Here is a 22,068-nt window from a genome sequence, read left to right as displayed (position 1 = left end):
CATTGGTGTTTTCACATTCTTTGGATAGATACCCAACAGTGGAATAGCTGGATCGTATGGTAGTTCTATCCTTAATTTTTTGAGAAATCTCCACACTGTTTTCCATAGTGGCTGCATCAGTTTGCACTCCCACCAGCAGTGTATGAGAGTTCCCTTCTCTCCACATCCTCTCCAACATTTTGTTGTTTCCTGTCTTGTTAATTATAGCCATTCTGACAGGCATGAGGTGATATCTCATTGTAGTTTTGATTTGCATTTCCCTAATGGTTAATGATGTTGAACATCTTTTCATGTGCCTGTTGGCCATCTGTATATCTTCTTTGGAGAAATGTCTGTTCAGGTCTTTTGCCCATTTTTTAATTGGGTTTTTAGTTTTTTTTGTTGTTGAGATGCATGTATTCTTTATATATTTTGGAGATTAACCCCTTATCAGATGTATGGTTTGCAAATATCTTCTCCCAAATGTTAGGTTGTCTTTTCGTTTTGTTGATGGTTTCCTTTGCTGTGCAGAAGCTTTTTAGTTTGATGTAGTCCCATTTGTTTATTTTTTCTATTGTATCTCTTGCCCAGTCAGACATGGTGCTTGAAAATATGTTGCTAAGACCAATGTCGAAGAGCATACTGCCTATGTTTTCTTCTAGAAGTTTCATAGTTTCGGGTCTTACATTCAAGTGTTTAATCCATTTGGAGTTAACTTTTGTGTATGGTGTAAAGTAATGGTCTACTTTCATTTTTTTTGCGTGTGGCTATCCAGTTTTCCCAACACCATTTGTTGAAGAGACTTTCCTTTGTCCATCGTATGTTCTTGGCTCCTTTGTTGAAGATTAGCTGTCCATAGATGTGTGGGTTTATTTCTGGGATTTTGATTCTATTCCATTGATCTATGTGTCTGTTTTTGTACCAGTACCATGTTATTTTGGTTACTATAGCTTTGTAGTATATTTTGAAATCAGGGAGTGTGATACCTCCAGCTTTGTTCTTTTTTCTCAGAATTCCTTTACCTATTCGGGGTCTTTTGTTGTTCCATATAAATTTTAGGATTCTTTGTTCTATTTCTATGAAAAATGTTGGAACTTTGATAGGGATTGCATTGTATCTATACATTGCTGTAGGACGTATGGACATCTTAACTATGTTAATTCTTCCAAGCCAAGAGCACGGAATATCTTTCCATTTCTTTGTGTCTTCTTCAATTTCTTTCAGCAATGTTTTATAGTTCTCAGTGTACAGATCTTTCACCTCTGGTTCTTTGGTTAAGTTTATTCCTAGGTATTTTTTTGTTGTTGTTGTTGCAATTGTAAATGGGATTGTATTCTTAATTTCTCTTTCTGCTACTTCGTTGTTAGTGTCTAGAAATGCAACTGATTTTTGTATGTTGATTTTGTATCCTGCATCTTTACCGTATTCATTTATTACTTCTAAAAGTTTTTTGGTGGCTTCTTTAGGGTTTTCTATATATAAAATCAAGTCATCTGCAAATAGTGACAGTTTCACTTCTTCCTTTCCAATTTGGATCCCTTTTATTTCTTTTTCTTACCTGATTGCTCTGGCTAGGACTTCCAGTACTATGTTAAATAGGAGTAGTGAGAGTGGGCATCCTTGTCTGGTTCCTGTTCTTAGAGGGATAGCTTTCAGTTTTTCACCAGTAAGGATGATATTAGCTGTGGGTTTGTCATATATGGCCTTTCTTATGTTGAGGTACTTTACTTCTATACCCATTTTATTCAGAGTGTTTATCATAAATGGATGCTGTATGTTGTCAAATGCTTTCTCTGCATCTATTGAGATGATCATGTGATTTTTATTCTTCATTTTATTAATGTGTTGTATCATGTTGATTGATATGCAGATGTTGAACCATCCCTGCATCCCTGGATTAAATCCCACCTGATCATGGTGTATAATCTTTTTAATGTATTGTTGTATGTGATTTGCTAGCGTTTTGTTGAGGATTTTTGCATCGATGTTCATCAGTGATATTGGCCTGTAATTTTCGTTTTTTGTGGTGTCCTTGTCTGGTTTTGGTATCAGGGTAATGCCAGCTTCATAGAATGAGTTAGGGAACTTCCCACCCCCTCAATATTTTGGAAGAGTTTGAGAAGGATAGGTATTAAGTCTTTGAATGTTTGGTAGAATTCACCAGGGAAGCCATCTGGTCCCGGACTTTTATATTTGGGGAGGTTTTTGATTACTGTTTCTGTCTCCTAACTGGTGATTGGTCTATTCAAATTCTCTATTTCTTCTTGATCCAGTTTTGGAAGGTTGTATGATTCTAAGAATTTATCCATTTCTTCGAGATTGTCCAATTTGTCAGCATATAGCTTTTCATAGTATTCTCTTATAATCTTTTGTATTCTTATACAAATTCTCTTATAATCTGAGGTGTCTGTTGTAATTTCTCCTCTTTCATTTCTGATTTTGCTTATTTGAGCCTTCTCTCTTTTTTTCTTGGTGAGTCTACCTAAAGGTTTGTCAATTTTGTTTATCTTTTCAAAGAACCAGCTCTTGGTTTTATTAATTTTTTCTATTGTTTTTTTAGTCTCTATTTCATTTATTTCTGCTCTGATTTTTATTATTTCCCTTCTTTTACTGATTTTGGGCTTTGTTTGTTCTTCTTTTTCCAGTTCCTTTAGGTGCATTGTTAGATTGTTTGAGATTTTTCTTGTTTGTTGAGATAGGCCTGTATTGCTATAAACTTCCCTCTTAGAACCGCTTGTGCTGTATCTCATAAATTCTGGCATCTTATTTTCATTTTCATTTGTCTCCAGGTATTTTTTGATTTCTCCTTTGATTTCTTCATTGACCCAATCATTGTTTAGTAGCATTTTGTTTACTCTCCACATATTTGTGGCTTTTCTGATTTTCTTCCTGTGGTTGATTTCTAATTTCATACCATTGTGGTCAGAAAAGATGCTTGGTATTATTTGAATCTTCTTAAATTTATAGACTTCTTTTGTGGCCTAATATATGATCAATCCTGGAGAATGTTCCATGTGCATTTGAAAAGAACGTGTATTCTTCAGTTTTTGGATGGAATGTTCTGTATATATCTACTAGGTCCATCTGTTCTAGTTGTCGTTTAAGGCCAATGTTTCCTTATTGATCTTCCGTTTGGATGATCTATCCGTTGGTGTAAGTGGAGTGTTAAAGTCCCCTACTATTATCATGTTACTGTCTATTTCTCTTTTTATGTCTGTTAATAATTGCTTTATAAATTTAGGTGCTCCTACTTTGGGTGCATATATATTTACAAGTGTTATATCCTCTTGTTGGATTGTTCCCTTGATTATTATGTAATGCCCTTCTTTGTCTCTTTTTACAGTTTTTCTTTTAGAGTCTATTTTGTCTGATATGAGCCTTGCTACCCCACCTTTCTTTTCATTGCCATTTGCATGGAGTATCTTTTTCCATCCCTTCACTTTCAGTTTGTGAGTGTCTTTAGGTCTGAAGTGTGTCTCTTGTATGCAGCATATATATGGGTCTTGTTTTTTTATCCAATGAGCCACCGTATGCCTTTTAATTGGAGCGTTTAGTCCATTGACATTTAATGTAGCTATTGATAAGTATGTACTTACTGCCATTTTTAAACTTTTTTTCTTGGTGTTTTGGTAGTCCTTCTGTGTTCCTTTCTTCTTCTCTTGCTCTCTTCCTTTGTGGTTTGATGACTTTCTTTAGTATTATGTTTGGGTTCCTTTCTCTTAGTTTTCTGTGTATTTGTTATAGGTTTCTTGTTTGTGATTACAATGGGGTCCATATACAGTAACCCACGTATATAGCAATCTTTATTAAGTTGATGGTCTCTTTAGTTTGACCTCTATCTGAAAGCTCTACTCTTTAACTCCCATCCTCCCACATTTTATGTTTTTGATATCATATCTAACCTCTTTTTTGTGCATTTGTATCCATTACCCTCCTGGAAATAGATAATTTTTCCTATTTGTGGTCTTCTCTTTTTCCCTTAAATAAGTGCCTTCAGCATTTCTTGTAGTAGTGGTTTCTTGGTGACAAACTCCTTTAATTTTTGCTTGTCTGGGAAAATTTTTATCTCTCCTTCCATTTTGAATGATAATCTCGCTGGGTAGAGTATTCTTGGCAGTAGGTTTTTTCCTTTTAGCACTTTAAATATGTTGTGCCACTCTCTTCTAGCCTGTAAGGTTTCTGCTGAGAAGTCAGCTGATAGCATAGGGGGTTTCCTTTGTATGTAACTTGTCTTTCTCTTGCGGCTATTAGGATTCTCTCTTTATCTTTAATTCTGGACATTTTAATTATGATGTGTCTTGGTGTGGGCCTCTTTGGATTTGTCTTGTTTGGTGCTCTCTGTGCTTCCAGTACCTGGATGTCTGTTTCCTTCCTTAGGTTAGGGAAGTTTTCATCTATTATTTCATCAAATAGATTCTCTGCCCCTTTGTCTCACTCTTCTCCTTCTGGGACACCTATAACATGGATGTTAGTGCACTTGATGTTGTCCCAGAGTCCCTTAGACTGTTCTCACTCTTTTAATTCTTTTTTCTTTTACCTGTTCAGCTTGAGTGATTTCTTCTAGCCTTTTGTCAAGCTCGCAGATCTGTTCTTCTGTATCGTCTACTCTGCTTTCAGTCCCTCTAGTGAATTTTTCATTTCCAGTATTGTATTCTTCATTTCTGATTGTTTCTTTTTTATATCTTCCATTTCTTTGTTGATATTCTCACTGAGTTCATCCATTCTTCTCCCCAGATCAGTGAGCATCCTTAACACTCTTTGTTTGAACTCTCCGTCAGGTAGGTTGCTTATTTCTGTTTCACTTAGCTCCTTTTCTGGGGTTTTGTCCTGTTCCCTTACTTGGAATGTATTCCTTTGCCTCCTCATTTTGCCTCTTTCCCTGTGCTTGTGTTTATGTATTAGATAGGTCAGCTATGTCTCCTGCTCTTGGATAGGTGACGTTATATAAGTAATGCCTTATGAGGCTGGGCAGTGTGCTTTCCTCAGTTCTGAATGTTCCAGGAGTGACCCCTATGTGGTCTATGTGTGTCCTTCTGTTGTGGCATGGTTGCTCTCCCTGTAGGTGCCCAGGGAGGCTAAACTATGCCCCTGGTCAGCTGCTTATAGTTCTTGTGGGCCCTTCAGTCTCTTTGTCGGGTGTGGGGAGCCCCAGCAGAGTTGACTGCAAATTCTAATAGCACATTTGTGTTGCAGTATTTCTTTTAAGTGAGTAGGCCCCAGCATGGCAGGTTGTTAGGCGCAGGGCCTTACAATTGCTGTAAGCCTCCAGCCTTTAGGTCTCTTGTCAGCTCTCTGAGGATTGCAGCTGGGTGGGGCTGGCCTCAGGCATGGGAGCACCCAATTGTTTCAGGCTTTGGAAGGTGGGGCAAACCCCCTATGTGGGTCTTTGAGAAGCACAAGTCTTCTGCAGCTGACAAACCCTGCCGCCCACAGGTCCACACACACAGTCAACACAGTCCTGCCCTGTGTGCATGCCCTGATCTCCTGAAGTGGACCCAGAATCTCCAAGGCGGGAGCCCCACACACTCTACTACTGCTCCACACTCTCCACCTGCTCCTTGCACATGCCCTGCCCCACAGAGGTGGACCCACTCACCAGCCTACGGAGAATCCAGGCAGCTCACTTAGCAGGCCCGCAACTTGCCCAGGGGCTCATTGTTGGGTGGGGCCAGTCCCTAGGGTGGGCTGCCTGCCCTGGCTGAGCTGGAATAAATCAGTGCTCTAGTGGGTGGGGCAGACCCTCTGCTAGCGGGCCCCAGGGAGAACTCCAACGGCAACTGCCAGCATCTGTGTCAGCACGCCCACACCAGGTCACAACAATGGCCAGCACCAATGTCCCAGTCCCTGGAGAGGTCTCACCTCTCAAGGAGATGCACTCAGAGCCTATGAGGTTAGTCTCCTTTCACCAAAGGACTGTGCATCTTTCTTTCTGGTGATTTTAGGTTGCTTTCCGAAACTCATGCGTTTGTGTGTGGGCCCTTTAAGAGCTGGCTTCAATTTCTTTGTGAACCAGCTTTTCTGGGGGTACTCTCTAATGTTTTAGTAGCAAGGAAAGATATCATGCCACTGATCTCAATTGTGCTGGGTCAAAAAAATGCCTACCGTGGGAGTGTTCCCCAGCTCAGGACCCTACTCCTCCAGGGAGGGCTGCATAACTTTGGGCTGCTACCGGGCGGCCGGGACGTGCTGCGGCTTGTGAAGGTGGCGTTTTTTCTCTTCAGAAGGGAATATCTGCATCTTCCACCTCAATTAGGATTGTTGTTTGTTGCGGGAGTTCCTCTTATCCAGTTTTCACTTCTCTCTCTGGGGTAATTTTTCCATGAGTAGTTGTAAATTAGCTGTGTCCATGGGAGGAGGTGAGTTCACTTCTCTCTAGAATGTCAAATCTTTAAAACCAGTTCTTCCAATTGTCCTTCATCTGAGAATATTTTTATTTTGCCTTCATTCCTAAATGATATTGTCTCTGGATATAGAATTCCTGGTTGATAGATCCTTTCTTTAAGTACTTTAAAGATGTTATTTCATTGTCTTCTGATTTCTGATTAGAAATCCAAGCTTAATTGACGATGAAATCCAGCCATTTGTGACAACATGGATGGACATTGAGGGTATTATGCAAAGTCAAATAAGTCAGAGGGAGAAGGTCAAATACCATATGATCTCACTTATTAAGTAGTAGATAATAACAACAAACAAACACATAGAGACAGAGATTGGATTGGTGGTTACCAGATGGGAGGAAGTCGAAAGAGATAATTAGGCACATGTGTGTGGTGATGGATTGTAATTAGTATTTGGGTGGTGAACATGAGAACATGATGTAATCCATGCAGAAATAGAAGTAGAAGGACGTACACCTGAAATTTATATAATGTTATAAACCAATGTTACCACAATAAACAAAAAAACAAAACCATGAAAACAAAAACAAACAAAAGAAGAAATCCAAGCTTATTTGAATCTCTAGTTTTTTTCAAGATTGTTTTTCTTTACATTTGGTTTTCAGCAGTTTGAATATGAGAGTTTTTTTCCTAGCTTTATTGACATATTCTTGACATATATGCAAATTTAAGGTGTACAATGTGATGCAAATTGATTGCTACAAATTGCAAAACGATTACTACTATAAAGGTTAAACACCTTCATCCTGTCACATAATTACCTTTTTTGTGTGTGTGGTGATAACATTTAAGATCTATTCTCTTAACAATTTTCAAGTATATAATACAGTATTGTTAATTATAGTCATTATACTGTACTTTAGATTCCCAGAACTTATTTATCTTATAGCTGGAAATTTGTACCCTTTGACCACCATTTCCCCACTCTCCTGCCCTCTCCCCACAGCTCCTGGCAACCGCTTTATTCTCATTTCTATGAGTTTGGCTTTTATAGATTCTGCATATAAGTGAGAACATACGGTATTCATCTTTTTATGTATGACCTATTTCACTTACCATAATGCCCTCAAGTTCATCTATGTTTTGTGAAAGGCAGATTTCCTTCTTTTTTATGTCTGAATAATATTCCATTGTATATGTATACACGAGATTTTCTTCATTCATCTGTCGATGGACACTTGGGGTTGTTTCCATGTCTTGGCAATTGTAAATAATGCTGCAGTGAACGTGGGGGTGCAGAATCACTTTGAGGTAGTAATTTATTTTCCTTCAGATATGTACCCAGGAGTGAGATTGCTGGATCATATGGTAGTTCTGTTTTTAATTTTTTTAGAAAACTCCATACTCTTTTCCATAGAGGCTGTACCAATTTACATTCCTACCAACAGTGCACAAGGGTTCCTTTTTCTCCACATCCTTGCCAACACTTATTGTCTCATCTTTTTGGTAATAGCCATTCTAACAGGTATAAGATGATATCCCATTGTGGTTTTCATTTGCATTTCCCTGATGATTAGTGATGAGCGTTTTTCATGTATCTGTTGGCCATTTGTATATCTTCTTTGGAAAAATGTCTATTAAGTCCTCTTCCCATTTTTTAATTAGATTGTTTATTTGTTATTAAGTTGTATGCATTCCTTATATATTTTAGATATTAACCCCTTATGAGATATATGGTTTGTGAATATTTTCTCCCATTCCATATGTTGCCTTTTCATTTTGTTGATTGTTTCTTTTGTTGTGCCGAAGCTTTTTAGTTTGATGTAGTTACACTTATTTATTTTTGCTTTCATTGCTTGTGCTTCTGGTATCAAATCCAAAAAATCATTGCCAAGACAAATGTCAGGGAGCCTTTTCTCTGTTTTCTTCTAGTAGTTTTACACTTAAAGGTATTGCATTTAAGTTTTTAATCCATTTGAGTTAATTTTTGTGAGTGGAATAAGACAGGGGTCCAATTTCATTCTTAATGTGAATTTCCAGTCTTCCCAATGACATTTTAAGAGTCTATCCTTTCCTCATTGAGTATTCTTGGTTCTCTTGTCAAATATTAATTGACTGTATACATGTTGACTTATTTATGGGCTCTTGATTCTGTACCATTTGTCTACGTGTCTGTTTTTATGCCAGTACCATACTGTTTTGATTACTATAGCTTTGTAATATAGTTTGATATTAGGAATTGTGATGCCTCCAGCTTTGCTCTTCTTTTTCAGGATTGCTTTTGCAATTAGGAGTCTTTTGTGGTTGCACCTGCATTTTAGGATTTTTTTTTCTATTTCTGTGAAAATTGCCATTTGAATTTTGATAGTGATTGCTTGAATATATAGATGGCTTTAGGTAGTATGGGCATTTTAACAATGTTAATTCTCCCAGTCCATAAACATGGGATATCTGTCCATTTATTTGTGTCTTCTTCTATTTCTTTCATCTATGTCTTGTAATTTTCAGTGTACAGATCTTTCACCTCTGTGGTCAAACTTATTCCTATTATTCTATTGGTTTTGATGCTATTGTAAATGGAATTGTTTTCTTTATTTCTTTTTCAGATAATTCATTTTAGAGTATAGAAATGCCTCTGATTTTTGTATGTTGACTTTGTAGCCTACAACTTGACTGAATTCTTTTATTAGTTCTAACAGTTTTTTGGTGGAGTCTTTTAAGATTTTCTATATAAAAGATCATCATCCATAAACAGAGACAATTTTACTTCTTCTTTTCCAATTTGGATATCTTTTGTTTCTTTGTCTGATTGCTCTGGCTAGGACTTCCAGTACTATGTTGAATAGGAGTGGTGGGAGGGGGCACTCTGGTCTTGTTCCTGATCTTAGTAGGAAAACTTTCAACCTTTCACTGTTGAGTATGATATTAACTGTTGGTTTGTCATATATGGCCTTTATTATGTTGAAGTACATTCCTTCTATACCCAATTTGTTGAGAGTTTTTATAATGAAAAAATGTTGAATTTTGTCAAATGTTTTTTCTGCTTCTATGGAGATATTCATATGATTTTATCTTTCATTCTATTAATATGGCATATTATATTTATTTCTTTGAGTATTTTGAACCATCCTTGAATCCCAGGAATAAGTCTCACTTTATCATGTTGTATAGTCCTTTTATTGTGCTGTTGAATTTGGTTTGCTAGTATTTTGTTGGTGATTTTGCATGTGTATTCATCAGGGATATTAGCCTGTAATTTTCTTTTTTTGCAGTGTCCTTATCTGGCTTTGGTATCAGGGTAATGTTGGCCTCATCAAACGAGTTTGGGAGTGTTCCCTCCTCTTCAATTTTTTGGAAGAGTTTGAGAAGGATTGGCATTAATTCTTTAAATGTTTGGTTGAGTTCACCAGTAAAACCATCTGGTCCTGGGCTTTTCTTTGTTAGGAGGTTTTTGGTTACTGGTTAGATCTCCTTGCTCATTATTAGTCTGTTCAAATTTTCTATTTTTTCGTGATTCAGTCTTGGTAGCTTTTATGTTTCTAGGGGTTTATCCATTTCTTCTAGGTTATCCAATTTGGTGGCATATAATTGCTCGTAATCTCTTATGATCCTTTATATTTCTTTGGTGTCAGTTGTAATAGCTTATCTTTCATTTCTGATTTTCTTTGAGTCTTCTCTTTTTTTCTTAGTCTAGCTAAAGTTTTGTCAGTTTTGTTTGTCTTTTCAAAAAACTAGCTCTTAGTTTCATTGATCTTTTCTGTTGTTTTTCTGGTCTCTATCTCATTTATTTCTGCTCTGATATTTGTTATTTTCTTCCTTCTACTAACTTCAGGCTTCCTTTGTTGTTCTTTTTCTAGTTCCTTGAGTTGTAAAGTTAGGTTGTTTATTTGAAATCTTCCTTATTCTCATAATGTAGGGGGTTATTACTATAATCTGCCTTCTTTTGCTGCATTCCCTATGTTTTGGTATGTTGTGTTTCCATTTTCATTTGTTTTGAGATATTTTTTATTTCCCTTTTGATTTCTTCTTTGATCCAGTAGTTGTTTAGGAGTGTGTTGTTTAATTTTCACATATTTTTAAGTTTTCTGGCTTTCCTCCTAATTGATTTCTAGTTTCATATCTTGTGGTTAGAAAAGATACTTGGTGTGATTTCAATCTTTTTATATTTGCTAAGGCTTGTTTCATGACCTAACATAAGATCTATTCTGGGGAATGTTCCGTGTGCACTTGAGAAGAATGCGTATTCTGCTGCTGTTGGGTAAAATGTTCTGTATATGTCTGTTAGGTCTATTTGGTCTAAGGTATAGTTCAAGTCCATTGTTTCCTTATTGATTTTTTGTCTGGATGGATCTATCTATTGTTGAAAGTGGATTATTGAAGTTTCCTACTCCATTGTTTCCTTATTGATTTTTTGTCTGGATGGATCTATCTATTGTTGAAAGTGGATTATTGAAGTTTCCTACTATTATTGTATTGTTGTCTATTTCTGCCTTAAATCTGTTAATGCTTGTTTAATTTTTTTGTGAGGACCATTAGCCCTAAGCTAACATCTAATGCCAATTTTCCTCCTTTTGCTGAGGAAGATTGGCCCTGGGCTAACATCTGTGCCCATCTTCCTCTATTTTATATGGGATGCCACCACAGCATGGCTTGACAAGCAGTACATTGGTGTGTGCCTGGGATCCGAGCCTATGAACCCTGGGCCGCCGCAGCGAAGTGTACGCACTTAACCGCTATACCACCGGGCGGGCTCCTGTTAATACTTGTTTTATACATTTAAATGCTCCGGTGTGGAGTGCACAAATATTTATGATTGTTATATCCTCGTGATGAATTGACCCCTTTATCATATTATAATGACTACTTTTTTATCTCTTGTTACAGTTTTTGACTTAAAGTCTGTTTTTTGTGATATACGTAAAGATACCACTCCTCTCTTTTGGTTTCCAATTGTATGGAATATATTTTTGCATCTCTTTGCAAGGCTACTTTGAGCCTATGTGTATTCCTCAAGCTGAAGTGAGACTCTTGTAGGCAGCAGATAGTTGGGTCTTTTTTATAAAATCCATTCAACCATTCTATGCCTTTTGTTTGGAGAATTTAATCCATTTCCATTTAAAGTAGTTATTGATAGGTAAGGACTTACTAATGCCACCTTATTCTTTTCTGGCTGTTTTGTAGTTTGCTTGTTCCTTCCTGCCTCTCTTTCTTTCTTTGTGATGTAACGATTTTCAGTTTGGTATGCTCTAGTTCCTCCTCTTTATCTTTTGTGTATGTACTATAGGTATTTGCTTTGTGGTTACCATGAGACTTAACATAAAGCATCTTATTGTTATAATAGCCTATTTTAAGCCGATAATTTAACTTTAATCACATACAAAAACTACCCTTTTATCCTCTTTCCCCATATTTTATGTTTTTCATGTCACGATTTACACCTTTATACTGCGTATCCATTAAAAAATTATCGTAACCTTTGTTATTTTTAATACTTTCACCTTTTACCTTTATACTAGAGTTATGTGATTTATACACCGTTACAGTATTAGAGTATTCTTAATTTGACTATGTACTTACCTTTACCAGTGAGTTTTATACTTTTATATGTTTTATGTACTAATAGCATCCTTGCATTTCAACTTGATGAACTCCCTTTAGCATTTTGTGTCCCAACATTAATGTAGGCTTTCTTCACTCTTTTTTATTCTTTTTTTTCTCTTCTGATTGGATAATTTCAAATGATTTGTCTTTGACTTCACAGATTATTTCTTCTGCTTGATCAAATCTGCTATTGATGCTCTCTATTGCATTATTCATTTCATTTATTCTATTCCTCAGCTCCAGAAGTTCTATTTGGTTCCCTTTTATTTTTACCTCTCTGTTGAACTTTTCATTTTGTTCATATATTGTTTTCCTGATTTTGTTGAGTTGTCTATCTGTGTTCTGTTGTAGCTCACTGAGCTTCCTTAGAGCAATTATTTTGAATTATTTGGCAATTTGTAGATCTCTATTTCTTTGGAGGTCAGTTTTTGGAAAATTATTGCATTCCTTTGGTTGTGTCATGGTTTATTGATATTTCTTGTAGCTTTGTTTTGTCTGAGCATTTAATGGAGCCTTCACTTCTTCTAGACTTTACAGACTGGTTTTGGTAGGGAAAGACTTTCACCTGTCAGTGGGTACAAGGGCATTGGTTGAGTGGGCTGTGGCAGTTCTAGCTCCAGGGCAGGACAAGTGGCATAGTTTCCACATAGCTCTGTCAGATTAGGTCAGAATTGGTAAAGATTGTATGGGTCCCCAAAGGCTAAGACTGTGAGTATCTTCAGCTGCCACTAGCACTTTTGGGATCTTCAGTGGTGAAGGCTATTGGGAACCTCCTGATCTCTTTTTCTCCCATGCAGGACGTCAGGGTTGAGGGGAATCTCTTTTTGCAGTAGGTTTGGCTTGCAGGTGCCCTTGCAGTGGTAGTGGCACTAATATCTGATGCGTGGGCACCCATGGAACAGTTACAGAGCTGAGATCAGGAGTACAAGCACTAACAGACCAATAGCAGCTCCAGGGTTTAGTGCACTGGTTCACCAGCAGCAGCAATGGCTCTGTTTGGGGTGTGGGCACACGTGGAGCAGCCATGGAGCTAGGGGCTGGAGTGCGTGCACTTATAGAGGACAGTGACTCTGGGGTCCAGGACAACAGCTAGCCTGCAGCAGCAGTGGTGCCAGTGCCTGAGATGCAGGCATATGCAAAGCATTGCAGATCTGAGGTCTGGAGCAAAGGGACACACAGTGTAGCCGCAGAATTGGGGTCTGAAACATGAGTGTGCATGGAGTAAGTGGGGCTCTGGAGTCAGAGGTGTGCGTGGGGTTGAGATGGCTGGCAGCTCTTGTCCCAGGGTGGTGCAATAGCAGCTTCTTATGTTGTGAGTAGAGCAGCATCTCCCTCTCTAGAGGGTCTGTGGTGGCAATGGCCATTGTTTACCTCAATTGTGTGTATGGCACCTGTTATGTGGCTGATACTGATAGCCTCCACCCTTCTTTGTTCCTAGATCTTGAGATGTCTCAGCTAAACTAATCTCCCCAGTGATCCTTTCTGTGTGGTTATTCTGGTTTTTTGCTCTGTTGTGTTACTGTAGGTTCTTAATTGGGCTCTTGAGCCCTCCCAGGGCTATTTTCGTTTGTTAATAGCTTTCTAATTGTTTTTTTGTGTGTGTGTGGGGGTGGGGGAAAGGCTAATATTTTCTACTCTTCCATCTTGCTGATGTCACTCTCCTCTTCTTTCTTAATATGGGCAGTTTAAGGTTATAAATTTCCCTCTGAGCACCGTTTTTACTGCATCCTACAAGTTTTAGTATACTGTGTCTTTCTTTTGCAGTTTAAGGTTATAAATTTCCCTCTGAGCACTGTTTTTACTGCATCCTACAAGTTTTGGTATACTGTGTCTTTCTTTACATTCATCTGAAAGTATTTTCATATGTTCTTTTGATTTCTTCCTTGACCATTAGCTACTTATGATCATGTTTCTTAATTTATGCATATTTGTGAGTTTCCCAAATTTTCTCCTGTTATTTATTTCTAATTTCATTACATTGTCATTGGAAAACGTATTTTGTATTATTTCTACCCCTTAAAATTTATTGACGTTTGTTTCATGGCCAGCACATGGTCTACCCTGGGTAATGTTCCATATACACTGGAGAAGAGTGTATATTATGTTGTTCTTGGATGGAGTGCTCTGTAGGGATCTGTTAGGTCTAGTTGGCTTCTAGTGTTGTTAAAGTTTTTTATTTCCCTGTGGATCTTCTGACTAGTTGTCTCATCCATTATTGAAAGTGGGTTATTGAAGTTCTAACTACTATTGTTGATTTTCTATTTCTCCCTTCATTTCTGTCAGTTTGGGTTCTTGTATTTTGGTGCTTTATTATCAGGTCCATATATGTTATATTTTCCTAATGGACTGTAGATTCTAAGTTCACAGATTTTATAGTTAACAAAACTTTTCCTCAGATTATTGAATTTATGCTTGACTTTTGTTTTTTTACTGCTTGTGTGAGTGTGTGTGTGTAGATAATTAAGTGGGGATTCAAGAGAGGCTCTTTTAGGGACCATAATTGAAACAACTGGTACTTCAAGTTGGATGTGTCATTTTTAGTTTTAAAAACAGGAAAAGGGTGATTTAGTTCATAGATCTACAGTTAATTATGTCATATTGTTTTTATTTGCAACATGGAGGAGGGATAGCAATAGAAACTAAACTTTAAGAATGTTGAACAAAATATATTGTCTTATTCTATTGACTGCACTGAAGATCTAATTAAATCCATTCTCCTATCTTAGGATGCACAGGAAATTTTGCCTCTTCTGTTATTCAAGATGTTTGGAATCATTGAACAACAACCTTAATAAAATCTCTGATACTCCTAAAAACATTGTTGTACAATATTTGTCAAAATGTGATATTTTTCAGAGGATTAGAGTCATATTAATCATAACATTTCTAACAGGGACAGTGGAAGGGAATCCATTTTGGGACACTATTCGGGATCAGATCCTGGGCAACCCATCTGAAGAAATCAAAGAATGTCATAAACCAAAGCCAATCCTTTTTCACACTGGAGAGGTAATGCATTTTGATTATCATGGTGAAATCAATATATTGTTATTTTTAAATTTATGAGTTATCAGAAATGAATGGTAGATCTCTGTTGACATGGGAGGTCTTATGCCAATATTCCCACATCAAATTTTTAACATTAAAAATATGATTCTATGAGTAAGGGGTATTATTGTTAAATATACTGACTTAGATTTTTGCATCTATGATAAATAACTAAAACAACTAGAATAGTGGAAAAGGAAGAATAAGATGAACTTTTATCTTATTCAGGATTCATTTATGCTGACTCCACGGTAGGAGTTCACACAGAATTTCAGGTCATATAAAAAGGAACATGTTCACGTCTCAATTTTCTCACAATTCAGGCAACAGTATTAACTAAAACAATATTCTTTTACACTCCTTTGGAACATAGATTTTCACATTTTAAATGTCAAAATGTCATGCCAGTGCTCATAAAATCATAGATTGTTGATGTAGAAAAATTTTTTAAATATAATTTTTTCTAATATTCCATTAAAATTCTGTGAGAAGAAGAAAGAGAGGAAAGGAAGGAATAGAGGGAAAGATTCTACACTAACCTGAATATGGAAAAGGGTAGATTCTCTTAGAGAAAACTTGGAAAGTATGACAAGATTCGGTAACTGAAAATTTCAAGTGTTAGAGTAAAAAAGAGAAATCATTAAGTTAACCTATTCCAAATGACGGAATTCCTTATTCGTATTGTATGAGCATAGTCACACAGTACTCCAGGAGAACCATTGATTATCTGTTACACATCATGATTCCACAATGACAAATCCACCAAAAACTTCCTTGATGAGAAAATAAGTCCAGGTTAATGGGGCTTTGGCATTTGAGATTCACATGAGTGACTAGATAGAATATTTAATACTACATCATGAATTAGAAAGAAAATCTATGATAGTAGGCTAAAATATCAAAAACCAGCTGGAAACATTTTAAATCCTTTAACGAATGAACTTCTGTGAACATCATCTGTCTCTTGATCATAGAAAGAGTAATATTCCTAACACAGTTTTCATGTTTTGGGTTCCTAGCTGTCAATACCTCATCCCTGGCACCCAGATATTGTTGATATTCAGATTATTACTCTTGGGTCCCTGGCTATAACTGCCATCCCTGGGGAGTTTACGTAAGTTCTTCTTTTTTATTTTGCAGTTAAAGATATGTTTATTGTGTATGTGTTTCTGTTGGAATCAGTTCTTATCATGGGCAGATAATTCTGTACTGAGTCCTTTGTATCTTACTGTACTAAGTTTGGCAACAGTGACAAATATTCCCACCCTCTTTTGGTGGGGCCTCTAAGGAATAAATCTCTTTATGCCTATTATTGGTGGGTAACTTGAAACAAACATGAAAATTTGAAAACATCATTCCAAATTAAAATGATGCTGTGAATTATCATGTCAGTAGAAAGACCTAAATAGTATTAAAATACAGGTACTTGAAACAATCAGTTTAGATACTAGAATTATGGAAGAATGTGCTTTTTTCCCCCCAATTTTATTGAGATATAATTGACATACAGCACTGTATAAGTTTAAGGTGTACAGCATAATGATTTGGCTTACATATATTGTGAAATGATTACCACAATAAGTTTAGTAACATTCATCATCTCATATAGATACAAAAAAAAAAAAGGATTGGGGAGGGGAATTGGATGAAGGGAGTCAACAGCTACAAACTTCCAGTTGTAAGATAAATAAATATGGTGATGAAATGTACAACATGATGACTAGAGTTAACACTGCTGATGGTATATTTGAAAGTTGTTAAGAGAGTAGGTTGTAAGAGTTTTTATTGCGAGAAAGGATATTTTAAATCTGCTCCTTATGCAGTTTTTCCTATCTCATTAAGTAGCAGTTGTATATCTTTTCAGTTGCTCAGGCCCTAAATCTTAGAGTCATCCCTGAATTCTCTTTTTCAATTTTCCTCTCTGAATCCTTCAGCAAATTCTGTACATTTCTATCACTCCCCCACTGTTTTAAGCCACCATTATCTCTCCCCTAGATTACTGCAATAACACCCTGTCTCACCTTCTTGCTTCCTCCCTTCCTCCTCTATTTTCTTTACTCAACACAACAGCCAGAGTAATCCCTTTAAAACATAACTTAAATCATATCACTGCTCAAAACCCTCCAGTGGCTTCCCATCTTGCTCCAGCTAAATCTTCAAACCCTTATCCTACAAGGCCTTATGTGATCTCCTCAGCAACCTCTCTGACCTGATTTCATACTCCTTGCTCATCTCTGCTTCAGTCACCTTGGTTTCATCGCAATTCCCAGACTCATCAAGTATGCTCCTGTCTTAGGGCTTTTAAACTTAAGGTTTCTTCTGCCTGGAACACTTATCCTCCAGTTATCCCTATGGTCAACTCTGTTATTCCTTCAATTCTCTGCTCAAATCTCTAACAGAGATGCCAGTCCTGCATATACTATATATTGTCTTCACCCACCACTACCACCACCACCACCACCACCACCACCACCACCACCACCACCACAATCACATCACTACCAGCATCAGCATCAGCACCATCATCATCACCACAATGACAACCGTCACTCCCTTTTATCATTACCCTATTTTATTGTTCTTCATAGCACTTACTGTCATCTCATTTTTTGTTTTTTTTTTCTGTGAGGAAGATCAGCCCTGAGCTAACATCTGACGCCAATCCTCCTCTTTTTGCCGAGGAAGATTGGCCCTGGGCTAACATCCATGCCCATCATCCTCCACTTTATGTGGGACACTGCCACAGCATGGCTTGACAAGCAGCGCGTAGATGCGTGCTCGGGATCCGAACCTGCAAACCCCAGGCCGCTGCAGCGGAGCCAGTGCACTTAACCGCTATGCCACCGGGCCGGCCCCATCATCTCAATTTTTTATTTGCTTATTGATGAACTTCCCTGACTGGGATGTAAACTCAGTACTGTTGAATCCTTAGAACTTAGAAGTGGGCCTGGTTTGTATTAGGTACTCAGTGTTTTATTGAAGGATTAAATGAATGAATGAAATGGTAAGTTCTTTGTAGGCAGGAATGGTACACTCTCTACTTGCCTCAGCTCTTATTAACAGAATGCAACCAATATATTTTGTTGAATCAACAAATGGAAAATGATTGTGATCTTTTGCTAGTGATATTCGTTGATTCTGTTTCCCACCTTCATGTTGGCTCTTTTTCAGTTTTGGATTTGTTTTGAAGATAGAGTAGACAGGGAAAAAAGCTCAACTTTAGCTTTGCGTCGTCACTGAGTTCGTATATACTTTAGTATTGTGTGATGAGCCAGGGTAGCTTTTTGGCTTTTACTACAAGTTTTTCTGTATACTGTGCGTACATTCTGGATAGGAAAACACTTAGATGATTCTGTTTTCTTGACTAAGGACCATGTCTGGACGAAGATTTCGGGAGGCAGTTCAAGCAGTAAGTTAAAAATGAAGTAAAATATCTATGCATTTATATTTTGTGAAGAGAAAAGAATTTTCTGTCCCTATGATCTAGTACCTTTTAAACGAAATTTTTTTCTGTGTATTGAAAAAATTTAATCTAATTAATTGTAATCATGTTAAGGATTAAATTCAGTCAATAAAAACATCTCCTCTCCCCCATCTTCTCTCCAGGATATCATGAAATATTCAAGAAGCTTTTTATTTCATTTAAGAATTCTATTTTGATTTATCTATAGTGTCTTTGAGTACATGTGTGTGAATGTATACACATAATATATCTATCTTATCACTGGTTAAATAATCGCTAGTGTTCTCGTGTAACTGTTTGAGTGAAGTGCAGGATCTTATCTCCCTTTACCCTCCCCCATTTATAATATACTAGCTGTCTTAAATATTTCCTCTACATACATTTATAACCACATCAGACAGTGTTATGATTTTTGTTTAACCTGTCAAACATAATTTCAAAATATCAATAAGAAAAGGAAAGCCTATTTTATTTACCCATATTTTTGCTTGCCCTGTTCTTTTTTCCTTCTTGATGTTCCAAAGAACATCATTTCCTTTCTGTTATCTAAATTAATTTTTTCTAAGATGACTAGAGGTTTACCCTTCTTGAAAGTAATGGGTAGAGGTGAATATGAAATATTGGTGGTATAAGAACAAACTTTATAAGAGAATTATGGTCAGGTTAAAAATATTTTATTGGTATTTATGTATTAATAATTTAAAAATTGATAATAGTCTTATGCATTAAATAGTAAATAACCTCTAGGTACCTTCATATCTTAAAGTCCTGTCTAAAGAAAATCGAACACATTCTGCGAATTCTGTATTTTATCTATATTCATGATTTTGTTAATATTCAGGAAGTATTGTCAATGGCTCTAAAATGACATAGTCAACAAATGTCTTATTACTTGACGCTGGAAATAACTACTCTGGTTAGCCAATATTTACCCATAATATTTTTTAGGAAATTGATAAAATCTCTGTATTTTAGTAATAGCAAAATTTTACATCTGCAAAAGCAAGCATTAAGATGTTCATAGATCCATTGACTTGCCCGAATGTAGTGCAGAGTTATGGCTCCAAATTTTCATTGAAGACTCTTTAATACTTCTCCATTTCCAGGCAGTTTTGATCATTAGGAAGAATATCGGTAAGAGAGACATCTTACATTATTGATTTGTATCTATGATTGTGCATTAAGTATAACTGGGATGATAACATACTTTATGATGAAGAGTAATTTTATTGGGCTCTACCTCCCCTCCTTAGGAATTTGCATCTTATGGGATGCAGAACATGACTGTCGTTACTTCAGGTCTATGCAATGTCTATACACATTACATTACCACCTATGAAGAATACCAGGTAAAGTAAAAAGTTCTCATCATTTAAATGAATTATGCCCTGGTCAAAATTGTGTCAAGTGCAGGTTTTCTTTCTAGACTTCCTTAATCATGTTTTTGAGAGACGATTTTGTTTTAGGGCAGACAAGAGAATAATAAGCCAGAGGTTGTATTTGGGAGTTCTAGGTTTACCATTTCCAAGTTCATGTCAAAATTCTAGTCTCACTGACTTCCTCTTTCCCTGAAATGAATTATTTTGTCAGGGGCACTGGTAATAAGCCTAGCTTGTGGTATACAACATTTCCAACTCTATCTATAGTGCTTCTGGTGCTTTAAGCTTCTGAACCCGGGAAAACGCCCACTGATAGCTACTGTTTGTTGAATGCACTAGGTGAACACTTTGCAAATGTGATCTTAAGTAATCCTCACAATAAGCCTGGAATAGGGTATTATTATATCATGATATAGATTAAGAAACAGAGTCTCAGAGAATTTACTGGAGGCTGGTGGCTGGTAATGTTTCTTTGTTTACAAATAGTACAGGAAGTAGCCCAAGTACTTTTTAATAACAATAGTAAAAAACATGAAAACAGTCTAGAGTCCCACAATTAGTAGTTTCTAACATATCTGCTAGGATATCTTGGCAATTTGTACCGAGGTGTACAGTCTACCCCTTGACAAATGTTCAGTGATACCAGTGGTGGAATCTACCCTGCTGCTCTCTGCTGACTTTACTGAAAGTCTCTGCCTTCTAGGAAATCCTGTTGAAGAGAGGTTCCTAATTGGGGCAAACTTAGATAGGAATAATTTTTCATTTGTCCATTTTTTATTTATTTCTAAATGTTATTTAGCATTTTCTTTAGTTATGAATATAGACAACAAATGACAATAATATTAGCAGTACCTCTGATTTTGTCACCAATAACAATCACAGATATTTTTCATATCAAATACAGTCATTATAGATCTGGAAATATTTTTTACTCCCATTACTATTTTAAAATCATAGTAGTTATTAGATCCACTACTAGATCTTGTTATTCAATAGCATAATAAAGGAGCATAAACATTACTCTATTGCAAAATTGGTTTATTATTGTTTGATTAATGTATTTCAGTCTAATCAGGTTCCTCTGTCAACTCATGTGTTTTACTTTACACATTTAGAAACATTACTCTGAGAGGGGTTTATAGGCCTCAACAGACAGCCAAAGGAGTCCATGACACAAATAAGGTTAGGAACCCCTACAACCCTGTCTCCTGTTTCAGGGACATGCTCCTCCAAAGATTAGTATTAATTAATTAATTAATTTATTCACTAATTAATTTAACAGATATAGGCATATCTCACTTTATTGTACTTGCCTGTATTGCACTTCACAAATATTGTGTTTTTCACAAATTGAAGGATTGTGGCAACCTTGCATTGAGCAAGCCTATCAGCACCATTTTTCCAACAACATTTGCTCACTTCATATATCTGTGTCACATTTTGGTAATTCTCACAATATTTCAAGATTTTTCATTATTATATTTTTTATGGTGATCTGTGATCAGTCATCTTTGATATTACTATTCTAATTGTTTTGGAGTGCCACAAACTGCACCCATATAGGGCGGTGAACTTAACCAATAAATGTGTGTGTTCTGACTGTTCCATCAACCAGCTGTTCCCCCATCTCTCTTCCTCTCCTCAGGCCTCCCTATTCCCTGAGACACAACAATATTGAAATTAGGCCAATTAATGACCCTACAATGGCCTCTAAGTGTTCAAGTGAAAGCAATGGTTGCACATCTTTCACTTTAAATAAAAAGCTAGAAATGATTAAGCTTAGTGAGGAAGGCATGTTGAAAGCTGAGACAGGCCAAAAGCTGGGCCTCTTGCACCAAACAGTTAGCCAAGTGGTGAATGCAAACGAAAAGTTCTTGAAGGAAATTAAAAATGCTACTCCGGTGAATACACAAATGATAAGAAAGTGAAACAGCTTATTTTTATTACTGCTGATATGGAGAAAGTTTTAGTGGTCTGGATAGAAGATCAAACCAGTCACAACATTCCCTTAGGCCAAAGCCTAACCCAGAGCAAGGCCCTAACTGTCTTCAATTCTATGAAGGCTGAGAGAGGTGAGGCAGCTGCAGAAGAAAAGTTTGAAGCTAGAGGAGGTTGGTCCATGAGGTTTAAGGAAAGAAGCCATCTCTAGAACATAAAAGTGCAAAGTGAAGCAGCAAGTGCTGATGTAGAAGCTGCAGCAAGTTATCCAGAAGATCTAGCTAAGATAATTCATGAAGGTGGCTACATTAATCAACAC

The 22,068-nt window shown here is 36.7% G+C and overlaps 1 protein-coding gene across 1 annotated transcript in view; it reads left to right on the top strand.

The window, feature by feature from the left end:
• Positions 1–22,068, top strand: part of ASAH2 (N-acylsphingosine amidohydrolase 2) — a 213,628-nt gene that overhangs the window by 54,410 nt on the left and 137,150 nt on the right. The window contains exons 15-18 of the mRNA XM_058543442.1: positions 14,815–14,930; positions 15,989–16,083; positions 18,339–18,378; positions 19,686–19,781. Of these exons, the coding sequence (XP_058399425.1) occupies positions 14,815–14,930; positions 15,989–16,083; positions 18,339–18,378; positions 19,686–19,781 (347 nt within the window). The remainder of the gene's footprint in view (positions 1–14,814; positions 14,931–15,988; positions 16,084–18,338; positions 18,379–19,685; positions 19,782–22,068) is intronic.

The sequence above is a fragment of the Diceros bicornis genome, chromosome 6 (assembly GCF_020826845.1).
Source record: "Diceros bicornis minor isolate mBicDic1 chromosome 6, mDicBic1.mat.cur, whole genome shotgun sequence".
Lineage (NCBI taxonomy): Eukaryota > Metazoa > Chordata > Mammalia > Perissodactyla > Rhinocerotidae > Diceros > Diceros bicornis.
Note: the sequence above shows the minus strand (reverse complement) of the source record. Positions and strands in the feature narration are given on the sequence as shown.